The 19048-nt window shown below is 43.7% G+C and overlaps 1 protein-coding gene across 1 annotated transcript; it reads left to right on the top strand.

Moving 5' to 3' along the window:
• Positions 1-3806: 3806 nt before the first annotated feature.
• LOC111140624 (SIX homeobox 4) lies at positions 3807-12881 on the top strand. Its single transcript, XM_022492817.1, has 3 exons — positions 3807-4675; positions 7399-8087; positions 11533-12881. Exons 1-3 carry the CDS (start codon positions 3807-3809, stop codon positions 12327-12329), a joined length of 2355 nt encoding a protein of 784 aa, XP_022348525.1. The 3' UTR covers positions 12330-12881.
• The last annotated feature ends 6167 nt before the right edge of the window (positions 12882-19048 follow it).

Here is a 19048-nt window from a genome sequence, read left to right as displayed (position 1 = left end):
GCCTTTGGCTCAGGTCATGATCCCAGGATCCTGGGATCAAGCCCCACATCAGGCCCCCTGCTCCATGGGAAGACTGCTTCTCCCTCACCCACTCTCCCTGTTCGTGTTCCCTCTCTTGCTGTCTCTCTTTCTGTGTCAAATAAATAAATAAATAAAATCTTTTAAAAAAAATGCACTCCTTATTGCCCTCATCCTCCCAAAATTAACCTCTTTATCCTCACTACTCCCATCCCCTTTACTATATTTCCTAATGGATGTGTTTTATCTCTCCCACCAGATTTTAAGCCCTTCAGAGACCCCCAAATATTCATCTTGCTATCATCTGGTATCTAATATAATAAATTGCACTTAATCAGGACCAAATAAATATTTGGCAAATGAATGATCCTTCAGAAATGCTGACTGCACATCACCAACTATTGGTCACTAAATAACAATAGAACGCCCCCCTCTACCTGGGAGATAACTTTCCAACCTAACTTCTTAATAGCACCAGTACATGAGCTTCAGAAATGGAAAGAGCCCAACACCATACAGTTATATAGGCCTTCCCTCTATCTATCCCTCTACCAAGGCAGCCAAAGTCAGCCTTGAGAAAGGACATCTCTACTCTCGGCAACACCATTAAATATACTCAAGCAAAGAGTAAAAATTTGTGCCAAGCCAGATTTTCTTCAATACACTAAAATAGCAAAAGTTTTCCATATTCACTCATAGCTATCCTCAGGCTGGAAGGAAAAGATCCAGAAGCAAGCAGGTTGGTTTTCACCCTCACACAACCCCAGCCTCAACTCTGTTTTCCCAAGTCATAACACCCCTTTAGACTGCATATCAATACAGCCGACTCAAGTGTTTACAGCATGGCAGACGTGGGGAGTAGAAGCAGTCAACGATTTCACAAATCAGTTGTAAACCAGTGCTCGGAGACCGACGCCACGGACGCTCAAGTCTGGTGTTCCGTTCCGAAGGAGGGGACCCTGTTGAAGTGGAGGACCTCCGGTCCCACTTTGCATTGCTGCCAGAATGAGCCTGAGGCTCAGTCTGCTAAAGGAATCCAGAGCTGGGTGTTGCATTTCACTTCTGGTTCTACAGGAATCTCTTCCTGGAGCTATACAATACCACTGTAGCTACAGGCTGCAAATTCACAAAAGGTCACTGTTGCTTCTATATGATCTGTTGAACTTGGTGCTCTGGAGGCAAAAGACATGCTCAGAAGACATGCAGAAACCCAGTAAGTGGCTTTCCAAATAAACGCACTATATTTAATGGAAAACAAGCCTGAAGAAGAGTCCTATGAACTGAACTTGGATCATCCTATAATATAGCCAAATGAGTTTTCATTGGATATATGCAACTGAAAAAAGTTTCCTACTTTGCACTATCAGGAGGAAGGTAACAAACATTAACAAACAAACATTTAACAAAGATTAATCATGTGCCAGGTGCTTTTTGGCACACCTTATCTCATTTAATCATCACAACAAACCTGTCCACTTTTTATATCAAGTAGCTAATAAATGGCAGAACTAGGATTAAAACTACGTCTAGGGGCTCCTGGGTAGCTCAGTGGGTTAAGCCTCTGCCTTCAAGTTGGGTCATGATTTCAGGGTCCTGGGGTGGAGACCCACATCAGGCTCTCTGCTCAGCGGGGAGCCTGCTTCCCCTCTCTCTCTCTGCCTGCCTCTCTGCCTACTTGTGATCTCTGTCTGTCAAATAAATAAATAAAATCTTTTTAAAAAAAAACAAAGCAAACTTACATCTAGCTAGCTGATCCCCAAGTCCACATTTTTTCCACTAAACCATACTACCTCCTGTCTACTCTGCTCTGATAAATATGCTTTAAAAATTCAATGAATAAAATGCAGTGTCATATTTTGGATCGGATTGATAAATAGAAGACAGACATCAATGGAAAAACTGGTGAATCCAAATAAAGTCTACAGTTTGGTTAATAATATTGCAGCAATGTTAATTTGTTCAGACAAATGTATCATCGTAATGTAAAATGTCAACATTAGGGAAAACTAAGTAAAGAGTAGATGGGAACTCTCTGAACTCTTTTTGTGACTTTTATGTAAGTCAAAATTATTCTAAAAATTTTTTTTAATTCAAGGAAGTTGTGAATCTCAGATATTGTCCTAAAGCTGGATACCTACCTGCGTGTTTCCATGGGGTGTAGACCCGTGGTCTTTTCGATAACTATGAATTTTTAAATCTGCCAGAGATTTCAGTGCTGTCTTCATTAGGACAGTACAAAAGCAAGTCCAAAATCGAATGACATCTTGGTTGGACAGAAATGAAACAAACCTGTCCACCAAAAACAAAATCTCACCAAGTTGATCAGGACAGCAGGTAACCTAAACAGCTTCTTCATAATATGCTGAAATAGGCAGTTACGGGTAACTGGGAAGCAGAAACAACACAAAGCCACCTTGAAAGATGATGCTAGGACGATGTCATTAAAATGTTGGATTTTCAGAAAGAATGCCAGCAGATGGACCTAACTAATCCAAAGAAATCACAGAAGCAGAGATGGGTTCATCCTTTTCTGTGTTAAGACCTCATGCAAACCATAAAAGAGACATGACTGCAAACAGCAGCAGACTCCACCCCCAGGCATTTCACCTCAAACCAGAGGGCAGTCTTCCATCTGTCTGTGCTGCTGAAAGGGCTGCTGATCCTGCATTGATCTCCTGGAAGACACCTGCACTTAGAACTGGTGTTTCCACCAAGAATATCACCTCCAGAGAACTATTCATACACTTACATGAAAAATGTCCACACGGAAGACTTAAATTTCTATACTTTATTATAATCTAAAGCTTAGATCTCTTCCACCCTATTCCCTGAGATAAACACATTGATTAAACAGTCTATATCCTTAGTTGCACCCTGTTCAACTTTGTTGTGTTGCCAGACCTCCAGGTGAGTGAAGGTTAAATGCCTTTTGAAGGTTCCTTGTTTTTGTCCTTTCAGTGGGCTCTTTATACATCTATTATTCTAAGATATTCAAATATCTCCCCCTTTTTAGTTTACCATAAACCTTTTCCCCTTGGAACATTCCCTAGTGACATTCTATTCTGGACCCTTTTGAATACAAAATCCTTGATAAAGTCATCTTGGAAAGGGAGGTAAAGGGGAAACAGGAACATAGAAAAGCTTCTCAATCGTCTCCTTTGAAAATTTTGTCATCTGGATGCTTGACGGTGGTCTCTTTGTTAAGAGTTTAGCATCTGGACCTTAAGGCCACACAATTAATATTCCCGCTGGAATCCTAGGGACTCTCTTTGAAAGAGCCTGTTGTCCAGTTTTCAGGCCACATTAGGTAATTTCCCGCCCAGGAGCATTGCCTAAAAAGAATGTCTGTGTTTCCCTTCAGGTATAGGTGCCTGGGGGTCAGGGGGAGAGGGAAAGGCAAGGGGTGGAGTGGGAGGAGGGTGATCGACAGGGATAGAAACCGTGTCTCCTCCTCCCTCTGAATGTGAAATAGCCAATGAGGTAGCGCGGCCGGCCCGGCCCGGCCGCCAGTGCCATATAGTATGCAGCAACCCGAGGAGTCACGTTGGGGGAACAGCAGAAAGCAGCTATCCTTTTACACTACTTTGCTCTAGCAGCTATCTTAATGGTGACTGCGTGGCCGGGGGGAAACCTGATCGGCCAGATCCAGCCGAAACCGGGAGGGAGGGAGTGGGCTTTCCGGAGGGGGGGAGGAGGGAGGGAGAAGAAGAAGGAGGAGTAAGAGAGGGGGAAAGAAAGAGGAAAAGAGTGCGAGGGAGTGAGGGAGGGAGGAAAATAAACAACAAAAAATGTCCTCTTCCTCCCCCACCGGGCAGATTGCAAGTGCGGCGGACATCAAGCAGGAGAATGGGATGGAAAGCGCCTCGGAAGGGCAGGAGGCGCCCCGAGAAGTGGCGGGGGGCGCGGCGGCGGGGCTGAGCCCCCCGGCTCCAGCCCCTTTCCCCCTGGAGCCGGGGGACGCCTCGGCCGCCGCCGCAAGGGTGAGCGGAGAGGAAGGGGCAGTGGCGGCAGCGGCGGCGGATCAGGTACAACTCCACTCGGAACTTCTGGGCAGGCACCACCACGCCGCGGCCGCCGTTGCCGCCGCCGCCGCCGCCGCGCAGACCCCACTGGCCTTCTCGCCCGACCATGTCGCCTGCGTGTGCGAGGCGCTGCAGCAGGGGGGCAACCTGGACCGCCTGGCCCGGTTCCTGTGGTCCCTGCCCCAGAGCGACCTGCTACGTGGCAACGAGAGTCTGCTGAAGGCGCGGGCGCTGGTGGCCTTCCACCAGGGCATCTACCCCGAGCTCTACAGCATCCTCGAGAGCCACAGCTTCGAGTCGGCCAACCACCCGCTGCTGCAGCAGCTCTGGTACAAGGCGCGCTACACCGAGGCCGAGCGAGCCCGCGGCCGGCCACTGGGCGCCGTGGACAAGTACCGGCTGCGCAGGAAATTCCCCCTGCCCCGCACCATCTGGGACGGCGAGGAGACGGTGTATTGTTTCAAGGAGAAGTCGCGCAACGCGCTCAAGGAGCTCTACAAGCAGAATCGTTACCCTTCGCCCGCCGAGAAGCGGCACCTGGCCAAGATCACCGGCCTCTCCCTCACCCAGGTCAGCAACTGGTTCAAGAACCGCCGGCAGCGCGATCGGAACCCCTCAGAGACCCAGTCCAAAAGGTGAGCGCCAACTTTCCTCCGCCTCCCCCTTCCTCTCCCCCACCCCCTTCCCAGCTTTCTTTTCCTCCAAGTGCTCGCAAACATGGCGCTTACCTTCCCCACCAGCCTGGTCCGGCTGCCCACCTCTCCCCGCCCCCCACCTCTCCCGGACCGGGGGTTGGGGGGGGGCGGCGGTGGCGAGAGGCGGGGGAACCTCCCTCCTTACCCTCCCCCTCCTCCCCCCAGAAGTTTCTCGTCGCCCGCTTAGGTCTCAGTCCCCGCCCCCACCTCGGCTGGTCACTGCCGCCCAGTTTCCCACCCCCATCCCGCTGGCTTTGAAGTTGCCACTCTCTCCCGGGTTCTGGCGAGGCGCAGGAGCGTGTGTAGGCGCCGGAAAGGCAGCTCTGGTTGCCGCCAGAGGCCCACGGAGGTGGCCAGCGCGGGCCCGAGTCTGCACCTCCAGCGGGTTACACCGGCCGGGCGTGTGCACTAGCTCCTTCACCGCCCCCCCGCCCCGGGTTCGTCTGCCGCCCCCGCCCCCCCGCCGCCGCAACCTGCGTTGGAGGTCGCCTTGGCCTCTCTGGAGGAATGAGGGTGTTGGTGGGGGCTAGCGTTTCACAAGGGGGGCTGGGGACGTCGAGGTTTTATGTGACAGAGTTAATCATTCACCCGGCCCGCTGTGGTTCCCTTCGCGGCCGCGGCAACGTGGGGTGATGGTGCGGCTGGGCTCTGCCGTGTTTTGAAACCTGATTCTGAACTCCTTCGGATCGGATTTCAGCGCCGCCGGGGCAGTGGGGCTGGAGGGCTTGCTTCCTCGGCCCCCGAACCCTGAGTGGCTCCCTCCTGGGACAGCGATTGGGGGTGGGGGCGATATCAGCTCCACACCTCCTAGAGTGCCCACCCTGGCGGGTTTGAACTTTTGGACTGGCAGAGTTTTGGATCCCAACTGGTAGAAAATGGGGTTTCCACCTCTTTTGTGCGTCCTTTCGAGTCAGACACCTGGAGGGTGTGTTTTGTTTATTGTTGAGCGAACTATGGAGAAGATCGCCTAAAGAGATGGTGTCTCAAGCCACGCGGGCATAGGACAGAAAGAACCCTACAGCTCGAGGTTCTGCGCAGGTTAGGAATTTGGGAGCCGGGGAGCGCGTCCGGGCCGAGCGAAGGTGATCGCCCCGCGCGTTCCAGACTCCGCCGCGGTCCGCCCTTGACGCTCCTGCCCCTGCGCCCCTCCCGGGGCCCGCGGCTCCGGCGCTCCTCGCCTGAGGCAGGGAGGGAGGCGCTGTGTCCGAGCCGGGCCTCGCGGTAACCAAAACAAAACGCGCACTGTGACTTGCATGCATCCTTCCGCAGACTTTAGGGGAGACCCAGAGGAGGCCCGTTGGTCACCCCGCGCCAGCTTGTGGCATTGGATCCTGTCGCTCGGAGCTCCGTCGGAATCCTCAGGGCCAGAGGCAGGGGGTGGGGAGCGGGCGTGGCACGCAGGCCAGCTGCCCTGCAGCCCCCACTCCCCGGCTGAGCGCGTTCCCCATCTCCTTAGCCACACTCTGCCGGCTTTATACGACCCCCCCCAACTCCACACCCCGCCCCCCCGCCCCCGGCCCAGTTGCCTGGTTTGGGCCCCTCTCCGGATCTACCTCCCACCCGCACCCCTGGTGAGTCACCCTCACAGACGGTGACGGCGGCTCAGCCTCAGCTCGTAAATCAAAGCGCTTTCTGCGCTCCTGGCCCCGCAGCCCAAAGCCCGGGTAATCCCCTCCCCTCCCCTTAAAAGCGAACCGACCGCCGGGCACTGCGAGGGACGTGGATCTTCTACGGGGCCAAGTCGCACCACGCTTCCCAACTGCCAACTAACTGACCCTTTCTCCCCCGCCCAGCGTCAGACCAAATGGGAACTCCCACCACTACCCCTTCCCGGATTTGGTGTTTCCCCTTAAGTGGAGGAGTGAGGAACACAGTCCGGCCTGGAGCAGAAGGAATGAGGGTGCTGGGGAAGGGGTTACAAGGCTGCTGAGTGACCCACACCCTTTCCCTCCCACCTCACCAGGGCACTGGATGGTGTATGTTAAATAGGCCCCTATGGCTTCTTTTGGATTCAAAGGCGACTGCACCTAACAGTTCTTGGGTTGAAAGTGCCTTTCCTACATCAAGGACAGCCACTTTGTTGAATGAGAGAGTTGTCAGTCTGGTGGAGTAGAAGTTTGGGAGCAGGTGAGAAAATGATCTCTTGTTAACTAACTGACAAACAAAACACTTCCCACCTCCTGCTCCTTTGGCAGTTTCATTTCCCTCCAAGATCACACTAATCTGAATTAGTTTTGAGGGGAGGGGAAGGAGTTCCTAAACAGGAAAGACTGACCACTGACCACCTCATCTAGGGAGTTTTTTCTGTGGTGTAGGTAGCAGCGAATTTAACAGGAAGGAATAACTTCAATGCTATAAAAATGTATATACAATTCTCATAGTGAATCCTGTTAGCTGAATTTACATCTTCCAGATCTCTGGACTTTGCCTGAATTTATTATTGGTAAAAATGGTCGGCACAGGAGAGTTTATCTTCCCACATTCTCTGGATGGTCCGAATCTGCTGGAAGGTCTCATAACTTAAACAGAACCAAAGGCTTCCTGCTCTGCTTTCCTTAAATATTGACTTTAATGGTTAGAGGCTGGATTTCTAAGCAAATGGCACAATGTAGAACGTCATCCCTCTGACCTTCTGAATGTCTTGGTTTTCCCCCTCTCTGCAGTGAGTCAGATGGCAATCCCAGCACTGAAGATGAATCCAGCAAGGGCCATGAGGACTTGTCTCCTCATCCACTCTCCGGTTCCTCCGATAGTGTTGCCAACCTCAGCCTTCCCAGTCACATGGAGCCAGTATACATGCAACAAATTGGAAATGCTAAGATCTCATTAAGCTCTTCTGGAGTTTTGTTGAACGGAAGCTTGGTGCCCGCTAGTACTTCACCTGTCTTTCTTAATGGTAATTCTTTCATTCAGGGACCCAATGGAGTCATCCTTAATGGATTAAATGTGGGGAATACACAGACTGTGTCATTGAACCCACCAAAAATGGCCTCAAACATTGTGAGCAATGGTATATCCATGAGTGACATACTGGGGTCTACCTCCCAGGATGTGAAGGAATTCAAAGTCCTCCAGAGTTCTTCAGCTAACTCAGCAGCCACCACGTCTTACAGCTCCAGTGCCCCTGTGTCATTCCCAGGGCTCATCCCCAGCACTGAGGTTAAAAGAGAAGGTGTTCAAACAGTGGCTTCCCAGGACGGAGGCTCTGTGGTGACTTTTACTACACCAGTGCAAATTAACCAATATGGCATTGTCCAGATCCCCAATTCCGGAACGAACAGCCAGTTCCTTAATGGGAGCATTGGATTCTCTCCACTGCAGCTGCCTTCTGTTTCCGTAGCCGCTTCACAAGGTAAAAGTCTCATTCGGTACCATAATGCACCAGTGACTGTTTTAGCCAGCTGCTTGTAAGTGACGCGTTTGGTGAGAGCTATAGATTGGTGTTACTCTTCAGGTACCTTACTGGCCGCCACAGCTGCAGAGAGCCTTGGTCTGTCTCTCCTCCTTTGCCACAGCAGTGTAATATCCTGCTTGTTTGGCTCTCTGGCATCATGGAGATGGGCTTTTATTTTCCTAACAACTGAATGGAAAAATACAGTTCAGAGCAAATCTTGCCAGTTCTACAATTATAGAAATATGATAAGTCAATTGGTACTTACAGAGTAACCCATTGCTTGACATTTTAAGATTAAAAATTAATGATATTGCTAAGAACACAAAATTAGTCAAAGCAATTGGTACAAAATGTGTATACTTTACCTAAGCATTTTCTGTTTGACCAAGAAGTGTTTTAGAAGAGCAAGCTGAAAAGACTGAATCAATTGTGCTTGAATCATGTTCCTCCTATAATTAAAACTAACTGAAAAACTAACTAAAGGAAAACCAGAGGAATATGTGACTGAGAGTCTGTTGCTCTGCATGTATGCCCACCCCCCCTAAATGTGTGGGTTTATTTAGGAAGGCAACTATAAGCCTTATTATATATATGTTTGTGACTTTACCAAGGGCAGTATTCTAAAGAAAACACTGATCTGAAATTTGGGAAGCCTGAAGCCAATAGGCCACTTCTTCACTGACTTTAAGCAAGTCTGATGACTCTGTGTCATTTTTTGTGTATAGAAACAGGAATGGTTAGAATCTCAGTGGAGGTGGCAGAGGCCCTTAAACTTAGGAGTAGGTGATGTCAATGCAGGTTTTCCTTCCTGTAAGTGAATCTGAATGTCCAGATTTTTGTGAAACCAAAATAAGTAGTTGTTTGCCTTAAAGATCAGCTTCCTATAAAATGGCTTTATCCAAAAAAATATCCGTTTATGCACAACTTTTTTTGTTTTCACAACTATGATCTGCTTCAGTTTATAGGAGGCATTAATGGAAAAAATGTTGTTGAACACATTTCATTCTGTAGAATCAATTATCAGGTAGAAGGGCAGTAAAACACAAAAATCCTGAAGCACAACATGTATTTCTTCATTGTTCCAAGTTCTGGAAAGGATTAAGTCAAGTCACTATCCGACCTAAGGCAAAATATGGAAACCACAAGGAAAGTCAAAGTGCTTCATTTTATAGTAATTCAATGTGGATCTAACCCCTTTTGTCTCTTCAGGAAATTTCCAAAACAGTAGGTAACATTTTAAAGACAACAAATTTGAGCAAAAAGTATGAGATGTACACTGGGGAAGAAGAAAAGCAAAAATAGTTTTCATATGTAATCTAGAAATATGTTACCATAGAAAATCATTGCAAACTAAAATGGGACATTTAATGTGAATAAGAATAGCATTTTCAGTTAAAAAATCTAAGACCAAATGACAGATATGTCAATCCTTAGACTGTCTGTGTGCATTAAAGGCATAAGTTTAACCACATGGGTCCAGGAAGTAACATTCCTTTAGAGTAATTATGGACTGCAGTTCTCAATAAAGCATTTAGGGATTCAGGCTTTCTCAAAAATGGATACTGAGGCTTGCTTTAAAATGTGTAGACAAGGTAGATTATCCTTCAAGAATTAATATTTATATGGAAGTCCGGAATATCTACATCTTTTACTCACTTTATAATCTGAGAAAACAAGGGGTATTTTCCTTACCATCATTACAAAGTTAGGCTTTTCACCTATGTCCTTTTTCATTTGGATTTTTTTAACTGATTTTGAAATTATTGTCCAGTTTATAATACAGGTGCAGTTACACTTAAATATCAAGTTTTAGATCACATCTGCTTTTCTTCCTTCATTAATATATGTTATAATTTCTACACATTCAAAATTATTTTATTTATATATTTCAGTAGCTGTTGGGGAAAATGTCCTGTCATATTATTTATGGTTCTCTCAAAAAATAACTAATCATTTTGTTCACATATACATAGGCAAATACTTTCACAAATGCGTAACACATAACAAAATAAATATTTCAGATGATTTTGCTACAGTTTAGCAGCCAGCAGGAATTTTAAAGCATACTTAAGTTGAAGTCAAATAAAAGCCTTTTCATTTGTTTGGCCTGGAACAAACATTTATGTTAGGGAAGAGCCCAGACATACATAGAAATGTTTTTATTAACACCAATATTTCCACGAAGAATACTTTCTAGTGGTTAAATCTTTTTTAAAGCTTAAATGCAGTCTTTTTTTTTTTCTTCATTTAAAGACATTTCTTTGAATTTAAGAAGTGTTTGGAAGACGTATAAACAGCCTTGTGACATTTATTTATCAATATAGGTGGTAATATATTATTTAAAATTATTCTAATTATTTGGTAACAGTTATTCTAATTCAAGAAGGGATATGTTTCAGGTGATTTACCTTTAGTATTGAGCTGTTTTCTCAAAATAATAGTTTACTGAACATCTAATTTGAGATCAGAGTAAACAACCCATCCGAATTATTCTGTCACAAAATTCCCTCAGGTCCACCTTTCTTTCAGCGGCAGGATCATTGCCATCATTTTACTGTGCCTATGTAAAGACTCAAAAAGAAAAGTTTTATTTCATAGCAGGAGTGAGGGGAAGGGTCTAATTCATCTCCATGGTCTGAGTTACCTCATTTTTTAACATCTTCTCAGCTTTCCATTTATGTTTCTTTTTCTGCTTCTGCTCTCTGTGGACCATTATAAATACGAACCTTTTAGAGAAGCATTAGCTCTAGTTATTTACATTAATCTGTAATTTTAGAAGTACACTTTATTATCATCATTAATTTTTCCTATCACCACAACCCTGAAAATCCAGAACTGGCACAACAAAAGAAAAAACTATTGAATATTTTGTTGACATTACTTTATGGTTAGTTTGGTGAAAGTTTGAAACTTGTCTGTACAGGTTTATATGGTTAACTTCAAGCCCCAGGGCAACTCATTTTACAGGGATTTTCTACATTTCTATTTATGTCGGTTACTGAACTTGTCTTGAACAAAGGTATTTTATTTTGCATTTGTGTTTTCTAGTTCTTACTGGCAGAGCTAGGTACAGCTGTCAACTGATTGAGAGAAATCAAGTTGGTAATAATGAACCAGAAACTTGACTGAAACTAGAACCTGGAAAAAAAGGGGGGGGTTTCACACTTGGTTTCTAAACCAGTAGTTCTCACTCCCACTGTGTCATCAGACTTGGGAGTTTAAAATACACCTGTCCTAGGACTTAGTGAGTCAGATTTTCAGGAGTAGAGCCTGGGAATCTGTACTTTTAAGTGCTCAAGGTGATTCTGCTGAACCTGAGAAAAATCGTGTGTGTAAAAAGTATCCTTTTTTTCCTTTCCTTATCAATTTCATCAATGATAATCTGTACTTTATTTTTTTTTAGGTAATATTTCAGTAAATTCAAGCACTTCAGATGGGAGCACATTTACAAGTGAGTCTACCACAGTCCAGCAAGGAAAGGTTTTCTTGAGCTCTCTTGCTCCCAGTGCAGTGGTATACACTGTTCCTAATTCAGGCCAGACTATAGGATCTGTTAAACAGGAGGGCTTGGAGAGGAGCCTGGTATTTTCTCAGTTGATGCCTGTCAATCAGAATCCACAAATAAATGCAAACCTGTCTTCTGAAAATATCTCGGGGAGTGGCCTCCATCCATTGGCCTCCTCATTAGTTAACGTATCCCCAACTCACAATTTTTCCCTGACTCCCCCTACCTTACTAAATCCCACTGAGTTAAACCCTGACATTGCTGAGAGCCAGCCAATGTCTGCACCTGTGGCAAGCAAGTCTACTGTGACATCTGTCAGCAACACTAACTATGCAACTCTTCAGAACTGTTCCCTCATTGCTGGTCAAGATCTATTGTCAGTCCCCATGACCCAGGCTGCCCTTGGGGAAATTGTTCCTACGGCTGAAGACCAGGTGGGTCACCCTTCCCCAGCAGTACACCAGGATTTTGTCAGAGAACATCGTTTGGTTCTGCAATCAGTAGCTAACATAAAAGAGAATTTCTTAACAAATTCTGAGGGCAAAGCCACAAGCAACTTAATGATGCTGGACTCAAAATCCAAGTATGTCCTAGAGGGCATGGTCGAGACTGTCTGTGAAGATCTGGAAACAGAGAAAAAAGAGCTTGCCAAGCTCCAAACTGTCCAGTTGGATGAAGATATGCAAGACTTATAAACTTGAGTTCCCACCCACCCCTCCGCCCCCTCCCTTTTTTTCTGGCATCAGCAGGCAGATCTTTTCATGAAGCCCTGAGGACATAAAGCATTTTCCCATTTACAGGGAAACACTAGTTTTGTGAGTAAATGCATTCAAGGGACTGGATTGATCTGCATGAAGATCACAGTTAGATATACAAGAGTAGAACTGCGTTGCCGCAGCTTTTTCGTTCACGAATGTTCTCTTTTAAATAGATGGAGACAAAGGAACAAGATGAAATATACCAAGTCAAAGTGTATCATTCGGTTGACTTAATATAATTCTGAGGTCAAATGGAACTCTATAGTTCTTTAAATTTAAACTGTATACACCTGACATTGGCATTAGAAACAATAGTTATTTTTGTTTACTTTTACTCCATGGGCATTGATGAGGTTAAGAAGCATAAATGGTACTCCGCACTATTGTAAGGGTTTATTTTTGAATATATGCATTTCTGTTTTTCAGCCTTTTTTGTGAAAGTCTTGGTTTGTCTCTACACATTTCCAAATGTGCTTGCTAATAGTCCAGTGGGGCTGAGAAAGTTTGCAACTCCACTAAAAACGCTGAAACAAACTACAGTATGAGTGTAAATATATTAGTCCTCTAAGCCAGGATTTGAGGAATTACAGTGAATTTTATTTATGCTGTATATGTTTCTCTTATACTTCAGACACTATGAACTGAAAAGAAAAATGTTTTCTTACTGTTTAATTTATTTTTATTGCTTGAACAGGAAGTGAACATAGTTATTTCCAACAAAGTTTTACTTTTTGTAGGATTTTAAAAGTGATGATTTTTATCAGGAGTCTATTATGGTCAATATTAATAACACTGAAACAGGCAATCTAACTCCCAATATTGGAATTTTGGTACTTTTTTTCACATCCTTGTTCTTTATTTAGCAACTCTCTGATTCATTTAAATATGTTTTCTATAGAATTCTATGTGCCTTTTTACCTTGTGGCCTTTTAATTATTCTTAAGGTACAGAAGTGTCAACAAAAGCACTGATAGCTCTTTTCTATCTAACAGGGTTATTTTCACCACAAAATTGCTTTAAATCTGCAGAATTAAGTTTCACTTATGTAATTATGTACGTTTATGATGTAAATGGATGAACAACTGATTATTGTTGATGCTTTTCATTACGACGAAAATAACAATCATAGATTACCATTGTAAAATGAATTCTGTAGACTATGAAAACAGCTTTTTTAAACTACAGAAAGAATTATGTAAATTCTCTGGAGCAAAACTCTGCCCTGATGAAACTTAGTTCTAGGTGTTTTGAATCAGTTGTTACAGGATGACATACAACTGTTATTTGCACTATATTATCATGTCTTGTTTAAAAGTAAATCTTTTGGGGTTTCTTTGAGAAGCTTGCTTGATAATGTTGTGAGCTGTGGTTATAGTTTCTGTCTATCAGGACCGAACACAAAATGGAATAATGCAAATACATTTAGGTAGGGAGTGAAGTCTCTTGGTGACTGCAAAGCAAGAAATGGGAGAAAATGATCTCTTTGAAGATGACTTAAAGTCATCGAACATAAAGCTGTTACCAGTCTTGCTCTCTTCAAGATCAGAACAAAGAGTATATACTCTTGATCCCAACAGGCCCATCCGCTAAGCAAGTTGAATAAGGGCCATAGAGGACTTCACTTTTCTTGTTATTCCAAATGGAAATCACAGACGTAGATGAAGAGCCCTATCAAGACTTCTTCCCATCGTTTTGTTAAAGAACTTAGATCCCCCCCCTTTTTTTTATGGAATTAGTGAATGTTCTTAAACTGCTGAAACTACAGTTTTTCGTCTTTTTTTTTTTTTTTTTAACAAAGTCAGGTGTTTTAGAGTTCTTTTCCCCTCCATCACTCCTTACTCAGTTTGGGTTTTTTTGTTGTTGTTGTTGTTTTTTCTGTAGGTGTGTGCTGATCATGTTACTGAGATTAATTATATGGTTCTGTAGTGTAGTTTACATGAAAATGATGTTTTTTCACTTGATGGCTGCAGATATCGAGAGTTTTGGTTCATTATTTTACAATACCAATCTAATAAGGGAAACAAGAAGATTTAAAAAGTTATATATAGCATATATATAACTGGAAAAGTTTCATATGTCTTCCAAAAATATAATAAGCCTCTCTTTTATTCACAATTCTTCCTCTTTTTTTCCCTTAAGAAAAAGAAAAGATAGCACAAAGCTTAAGACTTACCTAGGAAACCCATTCATACTCCTAACATGATGTAATTATACCCCTACAGTGACTCCAGGTAGCTACACAATATACCAGGTAAGAATCAATGCACATTATAAAGAACTTACTGTTCTTTTCTATTCTTTCAGTAAAATAAGGGCCAGTTGGTTTATAGCCCATACATATGTGAATGAAATAAGATAAACCCCATGATCTCCTTGCACAGAATTGCAAATGTTTTTTTGCAATACCAAGGGCCAGACTCAGAACCCTTGGAGTTCATGTGGCAGACTTTCTCTTACATAAACCAATGCTTGAAGATGCTGCATATGACCCTCAAATGATCCCCAAAGAGGAATCAGAATGGGGTAAAAACTCTCCCTCAAACCCCAACCCCTGCTGCTGGCTGTAGGATTTTTGGTGTGAGGCTCTCGATGCACTCTATGCCAGAATGTGGCATTTAGCTCTTAGTTACAGCTAGTAAAGAACAGTTTTATCATTTAAAGAGACGGTGCATTTGTTCCTCAAGCAAGCAAGAACACCTGTGTTGTAGTGTTTCCTAGCTCGTGTATATTTATAGTAATGAAAAGACTGACTCGTACACGTTTCAGTGCCTTTCTTGTGTTATGAAAGGCAGGTAGACGTTATAGCCATAGGTAAAAATGTGTAGTTAAATTGCACACTGACCTTAAATCTCCCTGTATATGCCCGTGCATCTTGCATGTCAAAAGTTGGATTATTGGGCATGTGTTGCAGCCTGCCTGCTACATGTCAGGCAAGTGTGCATTAGTACATAGTCAGAAGTTCTTCATTCTTTTACAATGTTTTTGACAGATCATCTCATCATAAAAATATAAGTAATTCAGGACATTTGTGGGGAAAAGAATTACATTTTATGAAAGATGTTTCAAAGTCTTCCTAGAACTTAGATGATAGAGCCTAAGAGTTATTTTGTATCTAGTTGATACATTTCATGTTAATTTAATATTACAACCACACATTTTATTAATCAAAATTATGTAGCATGTGACTCTTTTGGCTTTCAGGGTTCTCAGTTTTTGTTCTTTTGTTGCATGTACTGTATGTTTAGAGGAGACCGGTTATATACTCAATATGGTTTTACTGTGCCTTACACAAAGAGAAAATCTATACAGAATGTATATCACGGGGTGGGGTAACAGAGTCTCTACTGCACTGTTAGGTGATGGCACACAGAGCATGTCCCAGAACATTTCTGTGCTTAATTACCCAACCAAAGAGATCTAAAGTATGTATGTTGTACTGTAATAGGGGTTTATGCCTGGACAATTAAGTGTTTTATTTGTTTTCTGAAATGATGTGAACTTATTTTTCTAAACACTATGCTAAATAAACTTTATATTTATACATACATTGTGTTTAAAAGTTAGTTATCCCTGGGACGCCTGGGTGGCTCAGTGGGTTAAGCCTCTGCCTTCGGCTCAGGTCATGATCTCAGGGTCCTGGGATCGAGCCCCACATGGGGCTCTCTGCTCAGCAGGGAGCCTGCTTCCCCCCCACCTGCCTGCCTCTCTGCCTACTTGTGATCTCTCTCTGTCAAATAAATAAATAAAATCTTTAAAAAAATAAATAAAAGTTATTTATCCCTGTGGGTGGGGGTTGGGGAGGAGAGAAAAGGAGGGAAAAAGAAAAACAAAACCCACACAAACATTTCATAGGCTGGCAGGCACAAGGACAACAGGAGTCATTTTAGAACAACCTCTGTTGGTTTTTGTGCAAAATTATGCAATTCGCTTAATGGTATTGCGTACCCTGAGCTAAATGGTTAGATTTCATCCTCCTTAATGTGAAAAAATGTTTCCTAGTCATCTGGATAGTTCGCAATCTGACTCTCATACTCTATAAGGTTTAGTGGAATTAAATTCAGTGATCCAAAGGCCTTTCTATTCCTACCCTTACTGGATGAGCTCGATATAATGCATCTTTCAAACATTCCCTTCAGCCGAAGTCTGGTCATACTGCCCTTGGGTCCACCAGTGCACTGACCTGAAGTTACGGACTCGGCTGCACCACTGAAGACTCAGCCCTGCTACAGTTTGAGCCCACCTTTAAAATTACATAATCTCTGAAGTGGTGTGCCTCCCACACTGAAATGAGACGAGTTTGGATAAGGGAGATAGATACCAACTGTACAATCGTGTTACAAAACCAGTTAAAGTCATCAAATTAATTTCAGGTGTGTCACAACTTTTTTTATATTCTTGTCATTCGCTTCACTTGTTTAGCAATTTTCTATGTAGCTGAACCAGTTGAAGTGGATAGTGTCTCAGTGAGTCTAGGGTCAGAGTATTGTGGAGTGGTTACATTTTATAACATCTTAACCAAACAAATATTTTAAAACATTTGACAGGTCACTGACCTACTTCAAACATTTGTGGCTCTGCAGAATCTAGCAAACTAAATAAAAACCCTCAAGGGGAATTCAAGACTTTCATCCCCCTCTTCCTGCTTCCCTGAAGAAATAATAAAGGTGGAGTGCCCGGCTGGCTTAGTCAATAGAATATGTGAGTCTTGATCTTGGGGTCATGAATTCAAGTCCCACCTAGGGTGTAGAGCTTACTTAGAAAAAAAATAATAAATGTGGAAATTTATCTTTACACCATCACATTTTCAGAAAGTAGACAGCAAATAAATATAGATTCAGATAATGGCCAGTACTACAAAGTCCATAACAGGGTAATGAGATTGAGCACGGGGAATGGTGGAAGCGGGGACACACATTACATTCATCGGTCAAGGAAAAGTCTCAAGGAAGTAAACTTTCAACAAAGAGGCATGAATGATGAGAGGGAACCAGCCCACAAGACTTAGAAAAAAATAGCATTCCAGACCCAGGGAACAGCAGGTACAAAGGCCCTAAGGGAGGAGCAGAGTGGCTGGATCACAGTGTGAACCCTAGGGGTCATTTAGAAGGAGATCCAGTCAGAGAGATAAGCAGGTAGGTGCCAGATCACAAGTAGAACTTTATTGGTCTGTGCTAAATAGTTTGGATTTGAGTCAGAGAACCAAGGATTGCTTTAACCTGATTTACACTTTAAAATGTCACTCTGCCTATTTTTTCAGAGAACGGCGTTCTCCGAAGCCATTCTTGGGAGGGAAGGAATTAGGAAATTATGTCATGTTGTCCTAAGCTGTTGGACAGGAAATACTTCAGGAGCTGTTGAAGCATGTATGGCAGTTTTTTTCCTAAATGTCTCCAGAATTTTGTGCTCTCGAAGCCTTCTGTCTGCTCTGCCTCTTGCTGTTAGCCAAAGCTGCCAGCTTCCTGCTATGATTGTCCCAGTCTGATCCTGTGCCCTGAACTCCAGTCTGGTAGATCCAGTTCCCTAATGGATATTTTCAGAATGTCCCAGTCATCTATGACTCTACATATGAAAAATTTAAACTATTATCTTTGCCTTAAGCCTGTTTCTCACTCGGTGCTCATCATTCTATAGTAGCACTTATTTACCCACCGGCCAAGTAAAAAATCTGGGACTCACCCTGGAGTCTTCTCTCCATTTCTTCCCACCTCCTCCACCAGATCACTACATCTCTCCATGACTGCTCTTTTACTGTCTCTCTTTTTTTTTTTTTATATTTATTTATTTATTTGACAGACAGAGATCACAAGGAGGCAGAGAGGCAGGCAGAGAGGGAGGAAGCAGGCTCCCTGATGAGCAGAGAGCCCGATGCGGGGCTTGATCCCAGGACCCTGGGATCATGACCTGAGCCGAAGGCAGAGGCTTTAACCCCCTGAACCACCCAGGTGCCCCTTTTTTTACTGTCTCTTGAATCAATTCCTTCCCCTACATTTCTAGAGTTACTGCCATAGTTTAGACACATACCGCTTTTGTTGTTGTTGTTGTTTGTTTGTTTTTTAAGATTTTATTTTTAAGTAATCGCTACACCCAACATGGGGCTTGAACTCACAATCCCGAGATCAAGAGTCTCATGCTCCACTGACTGAGCCAGCCAGGCGTGCTGCCATTTACCTTTTCTTGACTGAATTATTACAACTGCCTCCTACCTGGTATCTCAGTGTCTGGTCCTCATTTCAGGCTACATTACAATTACATTGAGATGCAACTTTTAGAATTCAAGACCTCTTTCAGCCTTGCTTTCCACTTTAGAACCTTCAATGGTCTCCACTGTCTATGAAATAACATTTATTTATTTTTTTAAAAGATTTTATTTATTTTTTTGACAGAGAGAGAGCATGAGCAGAGGAACAGCAGGCAGAGGGAAAGGGAGTGGGAGAGCTCAGGGGTGCTGAGCAGGGAGCCCCAAGTGGGACTCAATCATGAAGTCCCTGGGATCATGAGCTGAGCGGAAGGCAGATGCTTAACAACTGAGCCACCCAGGCAGCCCTGAAATACCATTTAAACCCCTTAACAGAGGCGCCTGGGTGGCCCAGTCAGTTATGCATCTGATTCTTGGTTTTGGCTCAGGTGGGGATCTCAGGATCATGAGATCGAGGTGC

This window comes from Enhydra lutris, unplaced genomic scaffold (genome assembly GCF_002288905.1).
Source record: "Enhydra lutris kenyoni isolate GAN:26980312 unplaced genomic scaffold, ASM228890v2 scaffoldscaffold4, whole genome shotgun sequence".
Taxonomy (NCBI): Eukaryota; Metazoa; Chordata; class Mammalia; order Carnivora; family Mustelidae; genus Enhydra; species Enhydra lutris.
This window is presented reverse-complemented; position numbering and strand designations above follow the sequence as displayed.